Below are 8,946 nucleotides of genomic sequence, written 5' to 3' on the forward strand. Positions count from 1 at the left end.
TCTGTCCTCCCAGTCCAGTCTGAACCACAGTCAGGTGGGCCCTCCTTGGATGAATGTGATGGGCCTCATACCATGTCCTGAAAAGCAAAAAGCAAACCCCCAAACCCAACCATGCCATGCATGGGGGTGGGACGGGCAGGAGGATGCTGGTGAAGCCCATTCACAGGGCACCCAGCACCTGCCCCCGGTCCATAGCCCAAGACTGGAGCTCCTTCTGTCCTCCTTGGTGGAAGGCCCTGACTCAGACCAGCCAGGGCCTCCTGACCTGGTCCCTCTTCCTTCTCCAGCTCCTCTGAAATTCTTCTTCGATATCTGCTCTTCCTGCCACCGGCTGGTGCAGCCACGGTGGGTGTGGGTTGCCGATGCATATCCTGACCTTCTTGGGCCTGGGGGTGGCTGCGGGGGAGCTGGAAGACTCATCAGTGAAGGAGGCAGGAATCAGTGTGATGTGTGGGGCCTCCTGCTGTGCTTCCCCTGGGACCTGCTTTTCTCCTCCTCCGCTGACGTTGAGTGACTATGAGACAGAATGTAAAACAGCCCTGTGCACGTCCAACTACACTGCCCCCTCCTGCAGGTGCCGCCTGCAGTTAGGCCAGGCTGTGAGCCTGCCGCTCCCCCTGGCCAGCCCTCACCCCCAGCCCCGGGACAAAGCTGCAGTTAGCCAGAGGCACAAGTGGCTGGCTGCGGCTCCCTGCCACGTGGCTTCTGAAATATTTATCTTTGGAAATGAAAAGCTGCTGGTTTTGTGGTGCCCCTGGCACCCACAGAGCCAGGCCGCATTCCTTAGGTGAAGCCAGGGATGACCTGCGCCCCGCGTTGGTTTCGGTTGATTTGTGGGTTTATTTCATCTGGGAAGGGTAGGAAAAGCCAGCATATTGTTCACTGCTGTACCCCCCTCCGAGCCCAGCATCATGCCTGGAACAGAGAAGACCCTCAAAAAAGAATTTTTTAATAAGTTCTTCTTAGAGGATATTTTGGGGGAAGATGACTACAACACCTACTCACGTCTCTACACCACAACAGAGAGGCTTTCGCTTTCGAAGGAGGCCTTTGAAGCCTGCCTACGTGCGGCTAAACTTGTCTACCACAGGATCACACTTGCACAGCATTTTGTAATCTTCTGCTCTCACTTTGTGTTATTCAACAGGATCCCTTGCTCCCTAATATGCAAGATCTAAGCAGTATCTTGATTTCCTTTTTCTTTCCTACCCCATGCCAAAGTTGGAGAGAAATCTATTGGTCATATTTTTTTTTTTACCTCTCCATCACCATCCCCGTAAAGAGGCAAGGCCACAGTGTTCAACCCACGACAGCTGGGATGCCAGCTCCCCGTCCTCCCCACCCACCACAGAGCCTCCCAGGCCTGACTGACATCCCTAGTTCCAGCCTTGTCCATTTCAGGACCCAGCGGGGTGCTCTTCAGAGAGGCCTTTAAAATACAAGCAGCAAGTAATTCCATCCCCCAGTCCCGGCCCCAAAGGGGACTCAGAGTTCCTGCACAAAGGCCATCCTTGCAAAAGAGGGTGAGGAAAATGAAAAATTATATTTTCATTCTTTAGTGTCTCCATACAACAGCCAGAATGGGGTAGAACATTAATTATACCATACTAGAGGCCCGATGCATGAAATTCGTGCAAGAGGAGGCCTTCCTTCCCCCTGGCTTCCCTCTGGCACCCGGGACCCAGGCTTCCCTCTGGCACCCGGGACCCAGGCTTCCCTCGCAGCCCCGGCTTCATCCGGAAGGTCGTCTGGCCTAATTAGCATATTACACTTTTATTATTATAGATGGATTCCCTTTTGAGAGAATCCGCTTTGGAATACTCACTTTTAAATTTATTTATAGCATGTCTCATTCCTCAAAAGAGCTCAAGCAGCTACAAGAAGAATAAAGACAACAAAATAGAAAAAATATAAATGAAGGAAAATCACAACCAGGAAGAACATGCTACCGAACAAAGTGTTAATTATGACATGTTCTGTGATTGCATTATCACCCTGAGCGTTGATGAACCACATTTACTAAAACAGCCCCTGGTGTTGGATGTTGCCAGTTGATCTCATTTCCGGTGGTTTGTTTGCTGTGGCTGTGGTTTCCTTTGCCTGTTACAGTGCAATAGCTAGCACCAGCTTGCTGAGGGCTTTTTGCTTCTCTCAAACGATTACGTATTCAAGATAAATTCCCAGGAGGGGGATTATAGGATCAGAAGGTCTAAACTCTGTGGCTCTCACTACAAAGCACCAGATTGCTTTCCAAGCAGAGTTGCAACAATTTACAATCTAACTCTGAACCTGTTCTTTAGCTGGGAGGGGTCTCAGCCTGAGGCAAGGGCCGAGGGGTGGTGCACAGGTGCCTTGTAGCTTGAACCCCCCTCTTTGGTAGTTGCTGGGATAGGCAGGAGAGGAACAGGAGGAGGCCCCTGTCCTGAGAGAGCTTCCTGGAGTAACTGGCCCTGGAGGGGAGGGACAAGGCTGCCTTGTGTTTAGAGCTATACAGTTGGTGATGGTCAAGGGCCCAGGCCTCATGGGAGTTCTTCTCCTCGTCCCTCTCCCCAGCCAGTGATGGCTGTGCTATGTCCTAGTCCCAGACCTGGGTCCCTTCTTCCATAGGAAAACCAATAATGCTTATGCTGCCCCTGCCAGAGACTCTGAGGGAGGGCTGTGGCACTGCTGTGGGCACCTGGCAGCGTGGAGCCCTCTTCAGGAAGGGCAGTTAAAGCAGGGTCATGTGTGATACTGGTGTTGATGAAAAGCTTGTGGTCAGACCGATTGGCAGAGCCCCAGGAGCCCAGCCATATCTCCTCCATGAGATGGGAGCTCTGCAGGGGCTGTGTCTCCCTCATCAGATTAGAAGCCCCCCACCCCCACCCCCACCCCCAGGTGGGCACAATGTCTTCCCTATCTGCTTGGGAACTCCCTAGGGCAGGGGTGGGCAAACTTTTTGACTCGAGGGCCACAATGGGTTCTTAAACTGGACCGGAGGGCCGGAACAAAAGCATGGATGGAGTGTTTGTGTGAACTAATATAAATTCAAAGTAAACATCATTACATCAAAGGGTACGGTCCTTTTCTTTTTAGTTTTATTCATTTCAAACGGGCTGGATCCGGCTGCGGGCCGTAGTTTGCCCACAGCTGCCCTAGGGCCATGTTTCCTTCTCCCCAGCATATCAGGGCCTTCCTATGGGCATAGTTTTGTCTCCTTCCTCAAACTAGGAGCCCCCTGAAGGCAGGGCTATGTTTTCCTCCCACTCGGGTCCAGACCTCCCTATACACCAGTGGTTCTCAACCTTCTGGCCCTTTAAATACAGTTCCTCATGTTGTGACCCAACCCTAAAATTATTTTCATTTCTACTTCATAATTGTAATTTTGCTACTGTCATGAGTCATAATGTAAATATCTGATATGCAAGATGGTCTTAGGCGACCCCTGTGAAAGGGTCGTTTGACCTCCAAACGGGTCGTAACCCACAGATTGAGAACCGCTGCTATACACTGTGTATGTACTGGCGGATGCAGGATTCTTGAAGTAAGTAGACAGACACTCAGCTTCTCGGATTGCTGTTAGCCCTCCGGATTTCTTCAGCATGTCAGAGACTTCACTGTTCATTAGACAGGGCCACATGCACAGGCTGAGCCCGTGGCCTTTGGCGCCTGGCTCCTGGCTCCTTTGCTTTCATTTGGCTAATTACAGACCAGATTCCTTTCTGGGCTGGCCGGGAAGAGGCTACGGGGAAAATGAAAGATGAGATAAGAAGGTGGTAGTAGGAGGGCTGCTCTCTCTGCAAGTTCAGGACCCCATGCCCAGACCTCAGGCATCTTCCACGTTGGGCCAGAGGAGCAGGGACCTGGGGAGCAGGGCTAAGCTGGCAGCGGGCGAGGTGTGATAGTCAGCACCTGGGGCTCACAGAGCCTGTTCCCCACATCATCCCCTCTCACCTTGGGGGAAAGCCAGAGCATGTGCACAAGTAAGCACAAGTTCATGAAGATCATGTGAAGAAACTGAGGCACAGAGTAGGGAAATGACCTGCCCAAGGTCACCCAGCTCATACGTAGCAGGGACTCCTCCATTCTCTGACTTTACGTCCGGCTCTCGTTGCTCTCTGGGGTCCCTATGGAGGATCCGAGGGCCACACTTTAAACAAACCAACTGCCCCGCCTGGCATGGACTCTCAGTCTTAGAGCTAAGGGAGACCCCGCGTTAAGCTGTCCTTCTTTGCTGATACCTCAGTGTGAATGAGTTTGAAATCTTTCCCAAGAGCCATGGGAGGTTAGGAAGCCTCTAAGCCTCCGAGGGAACCCGTTTGGGGGGATCCAGGGACCAAAGGCAAAGGAAGGAGAAGCAACTTGCTGGCTCCAGAAGCCCATGCTGCTGGCCTCCCAGTTGACCACAGGCCACCGCCTCTCCAATCCCACCTCCACCACTTTTTCACGGGGCTTTCTTCACACTGTGGAGCAGAATAGGAGCATGGAAGCCTCTATGTAAAGGCTTACGTCTCAGAAACAGGGGACAAGAGTCCTGAGAGAAACAGGTAAGGAGCTGGAGGGGCCACAGGGCTAGACTTCTGCCCCTACCCTGCCCCAGCTCACCCCATGGCTGGGGAAGGGACCCACGGGCTGCACTGCCTCCACCCCCCGGGGAGGGGGCCTTCATTTCAGCTGTCTCATCCCTCCCACTGAACTTGTGCTTCCTCCACAGTTTTCATGAACACGGCCATCCCCATCGCAGCTGTCCTCATCGTAAGTGGCTGCTTCCTCCGCCTCCGGGTGGGCTGTGGGGGCAGGATGTCCCTTCGGCCGGGACTTCTCGGAAGGTGACTCAGCAGGGGGGCCGCAAACAGGGCAGTGGTCTGCAGGTCTCTATGCGGAGGGGGCGCCTCCCCCACTCCAGGAAGGCAAGGGCCTCGGGCTTCCGGCCCGGAAGGACCTGAGGCTTAGTCTTCAAGAAATTAAACTTCTTTTAAAAATAGCTGCCAAGCATGTTTATGGTAGAAATGTTGGGAAACCCAGAACGGAAAGGGCAGAGAGAATTTAAATCACCCATAATCCCGCTGGCAGCATCTTTAATGTGTTCCTTTCCAGGCCTTTCTAAAGGCACGTAATATGACCTTTTTATGAAAATAGGACTGGGCCGCACATGCAGTTTTGTAACGTGCCCTTTGAACTGTAAGGACACGGCACGAACAATCCTGCACATCATTAGACATTACAGTGGAGGTTTTCTAAAGCGATTTTGACCAAAGCCGTGTATGAGCTCAGCAATTGGGGCGGCATCGTGCCCACATACCACCCCCGCCCCTCTCCAAAAAGGCCTGGGTCCCATGATCCCACAGTCCCTTCACCCAGGACTCCCATCCCTGGCTTCTGTGATAGCTACGGTTCTTTTAAAAGATGCATTTATTTCCCCTGGGGCCAGTGTCCCTGAGCTGTGACGTGGTCACAGCCTATCAGGCATGCTTGGGAATTCTCTTTCGACATGATTTATTGGGTTGGTTCCGGCCTGGCTCTTCAGGGAATTCTGGGTAACAGTGAGCCAGCCAGGTAGCCAGGGGGCAAGCACTGTGACTGGGTGGTTATAGTTTTCCTGGCTGAGGACTGTTGTCTGAGAGGGGGCAGAGCTGACCCAACCTGAGGGCTTCCCCCCGGCCACCCCTGGCAAGGAGGGGGCAGGATAGGGAGGGGCATCCCAGCCGTCCAGCTTGGAGTCCTGAGTTTGCTGGGGACGTTGCCAGGAGATGGCTGTGAGGATGGTGGAGGTGTCCCTAACTGGAAGGTCCCCTCGAGTCCCCTGTTCCAGGCCTCTTGTTTCCTTCTGGTGTGGGAGGGGCCCACACTCTGTGCCTCTGTCCACAGACCTTCGTGGGCCACGCCAGCTTCTTCAAAGAGGCCGACTTCTCGCCCTCGGTGGCCTTCGCCTCCCTCTCCCTCTTCCACATCCTGGTCACACCGCTGTTCCTGCTGTCCAGTGTGGTCCGGTCTACAGTCAAAGCTCTAGTCAGGTGAGAGGAGGGTCCAGCAAGGGCACTGGACAGGCAGCTCATGTGGCAGCCCCAGCACTGGCTCCAGTGACTGACAGTTACAGACAAACCTATTTGGTCCCAGGACATGCCTCCCCATTGATCTGGGCCTCTCTGAGCTGGTTGTGGTGGGCAGAGGGGTGGCTCCCCTCCAAGCCATCCCTGAGAAAGGACTAGCCAACTTGCTTGCAGAGCTCCAATGTCAATGTCAACTCCAAGATAACTCTGTAAAAAAATAATTCAACATTGAGCCAAAATTGGTACATCTTCATAAATACTACCCATAGGTCCTAGGTCCACCCTCCAGAGCCACCCAGAATGAGCGCCATCATTCCCCACAGGACAGCCCCCGGGTTTCAGAAGGTATCCACAGAATCTTTGTTTTCCTCAGGCTGAGCATCCCGTCTTTCCCACGGGTCCCAGAGCCTTCGCAGCCCTGGTCAGTGAAGCAACTTCCCACACTGCCTCCGGGTCCTGTCCCCGACTGGCCTGCGCTCTGGGAGGCCCCACTGCCAGGCTTTTGAGCCCAGTGGTGGCTGCCACTCTCCCAGAGGCATTGCTCTCTTGGGAATGAAAGCCTGAAGGTAGAGGGCTGAGGCTTTGACCGTGAGGATCTCCTTGGGCCTCTGAAATAGCTCCTTGAAAACAGTGGCTATTAATATCTCATGTCTCTGGGGAAAGCTGGCTATGTCCTTCCTCATCGTCAATGGGACCAGACAGCGACAGATATCTTCTGTACCCGATAGCCTTGAGGAAAATGACACCCTTGTCTCATGGGACCCTGGCAGGTCCGAGGCAGCTAGCAGGAAGAAGTAGCTATGGGGTTGAAGTAGCTGATGGATGGAGCAACTTACAGGAGGAAGCTCTGGCAGGCGTTCTAGGATGAAAGGGTTATATATAACTCAGAAGAACTGTGGTCCAAGGAATATCTAACCAGCGACTAAAGGCTGGAAAAGATCAGCTCTCATTTCCAGGGCTGGCTGTGCGGACTCAGTTCTATTGACCATGCATTGTGACTTCTAATGACCACGCCCTCCCAGGACCACCCCAGCCCTGTGATCCTGTGTACAAACCACAGGTTCAAGAACGCTGCACCTGTTGGAAATCTGGTGCTGATTCTCAGGAGCATTTCCGTATGCAGACACTCACTGTTGAGAGAGTGCTGGATCCAGGAGACACGGAGGGAGGGGAGGAGGCAGGCAGAAGCTGCCAGTCTACTCCTGGTCAGGGGAGGGGTTCGTGCCCAGAGCAGAAACCAGGGGCCACCGTGCATTTAGAGCCTCAGACTATTCTGGCCTTGAGGGTTGGAGGGCTTGTCTGGCCCCGGGCCTATGGGACACTTAGCAAATGGGAGGAAAGAGGCATACAGACCATTCTCAAGCTGCCCAAGGCAGGTTCCACACCCCCAGGGATGAGAGAAAATGAACCAAAACTTTTGGAGCCTCCTCTGGATCCACAGGAAAATTCCTGGGGGTGGGGGGAAGGCTTCTCATTTATGAGTTGAGAATCATACACCTCCCCTGGCAGGATTAGACTGTATGCTTATAAGACATATAGCGTCTGGCATATAGCATGTACTCAATAAATATTAGCTACTATTAATAACCAATTCTAATGCTAATTAACCTTAACACTGACCAACCTTAATTCTAACAGTAACTCGTATAGTCTAACACCAACCATCTTTTAGTCTAACCAACCTTAACATTGAACTATTCCTAAACCTAATCCGCCCTAATCCAGATCCTAACCTACTCCAGAGGACTGTTCAACCCTAACAAATTCTGGTAACACCTATTGCTCCCACCACGGATGCCTCTACTTTACCCCCCTCTAGTGGGAGCTTTGTAGGGGCTGCACCTCAGGATCCAGAACTTTCTCAGAGCTGCTCTCTCAAGCCGCACCCTCTCCCTTCTCCCCTTCCCTCTGCCCCTGGCAGGGGTGAGGGGTGTCTCTGTGCTTCCTCTGTAGCGTGCAAAAACTGAGTGAGTTCCTGTCCAGTGCAGAGATCCGAGAGGAGCAGTGTGCTCCCCGGGAGCCTGCGCCCCAGGGCCAGGCCAGCAAGTACCAGGCCGTGGTGAGTGCCTGGCCTCCCCTTGCCACTCAGCCCTGCCTGCATCCTGCCTCAGCCTTTCCTCACAGGAAGGCAGCTCCCCTGCACAGCTCCCAGCCCCTGGGGCCTTCACCTCTTCCTCACCATCCCCAGCCCCTCAAGGTCGTGAACCGAAAGCGTCCTGCCCGGGAGGACGGCCGGGGCCTCACAGGCCCACTGCAGAGGCTGGCCCCCAGTGCAGACGGGAATGCTGACAATTGCTGTGTCCAGGTGAGTCCGAGACCTTGCACCCATGCCTGGTCCCCCAGCACCATCACCAAGAAGGAGCTCAGCATCTGAAGGGCCAGAGACCTATGTGCTGAGTCCTCTGCCCCAAGGTCACCGTACCTGCCTGTAGGGTTCATAGGGACAAATCTTCTATCTTGACCAAGTGTGTGGGGAGGGGGGGGGCATGGCTACCCTCTCAGGGAGGGTGCCTCGGGCAGGGTGGGCATGAGAAGACCATTCCTCTACTTCCCTGTCCTGGAAGTGACCCAGGGACTGGAATCAGTGGGGCTTTTTTGGCTTTCAGGGAGGAGGGGAGGCAAGAGACTTTAACACTGAAAATCCAGCTGTCTTTCTATTCTCTCGCGGGCGGTGGGGTGTTGCCAATGAAGATCATTGGAGGCTTCTTCACATGGACCCCCGACGGAATTCCCACACTGTCCAACATCACCATCCACATCCCCCGAGGTAAGGTCCTGCTCACCCCTCCATCATAGTCTGGGGTGCCCCCTTAGATTCATGTCTGAAGTGCCCCTCCCCATGCCTCCACCGAATGGAGAGAACAAGAAAAATCAGCATTTATTGAGTGTCTGCTCTGTGCGCACTCATGGTGGGTGC

The 8,946-nt window shown here is 53.7% G+C and overlaps 1 protein-coding gene across 6 annotated transcripts in view; it reads left to right on the forward strand.

Moving 5' to 3' along the window:
• Window positions 1-4,513: 4,513 nt before the first annotated feature.
• Window positions 4,514-8,946, forward strand: part of LOC102759330 (ATP-binding cassette sub-family C member 8) — a 33,837-nt gene continuing 29,404 nt past the window's right edge. For 2 of the 6 annotated variants that reach the window (XM_015570020.1, XM_015570019.1), the window contains exons 1-5: window positions 4,514-4,734; window positions 5,848-5,993; window positions 7,983-8,088; window positions 8,218-8,334; window positions 8,721-8,796. In XM_015570020.1, the coding sequence (XP_015425506.1) occupies window positions 4,699-4,734; window positions 5,848-5,993; window positions 7,983-8,088; window positions 8,218-8,334; window positions 8,721-8,796 (481 nt within the window). In that variant the 5' untranslated portion in view covers window positions 4,514-4,698. The remainder of the gene's footprint in view (window positions 4,735-5,847; window positions 5,994-7,982; window positions 8,089-8,217; window positions 8,335-8,720; window positions 8,797-8,946) is intronic. The other 4 variants (XM_015570017.1, XM_015570018.1, XM_006773035.2 and 1 more) reach the window with 2 other exon arrangements.

Source organism: Myotis davidii, unplaced genomic scaffold (assembly GCF_000327345.1).
Source record: "Myotis davidii unplaced genomic scaffold, ASM32734v1 scaffold3486, whole genome shotgun sequence".
Lineage (NCBI taxonomy): Eukaryota > Metazoa > Chordata > Mammalia > Chiroptera > Vespertilionidae > Myotis > Myotis davidii.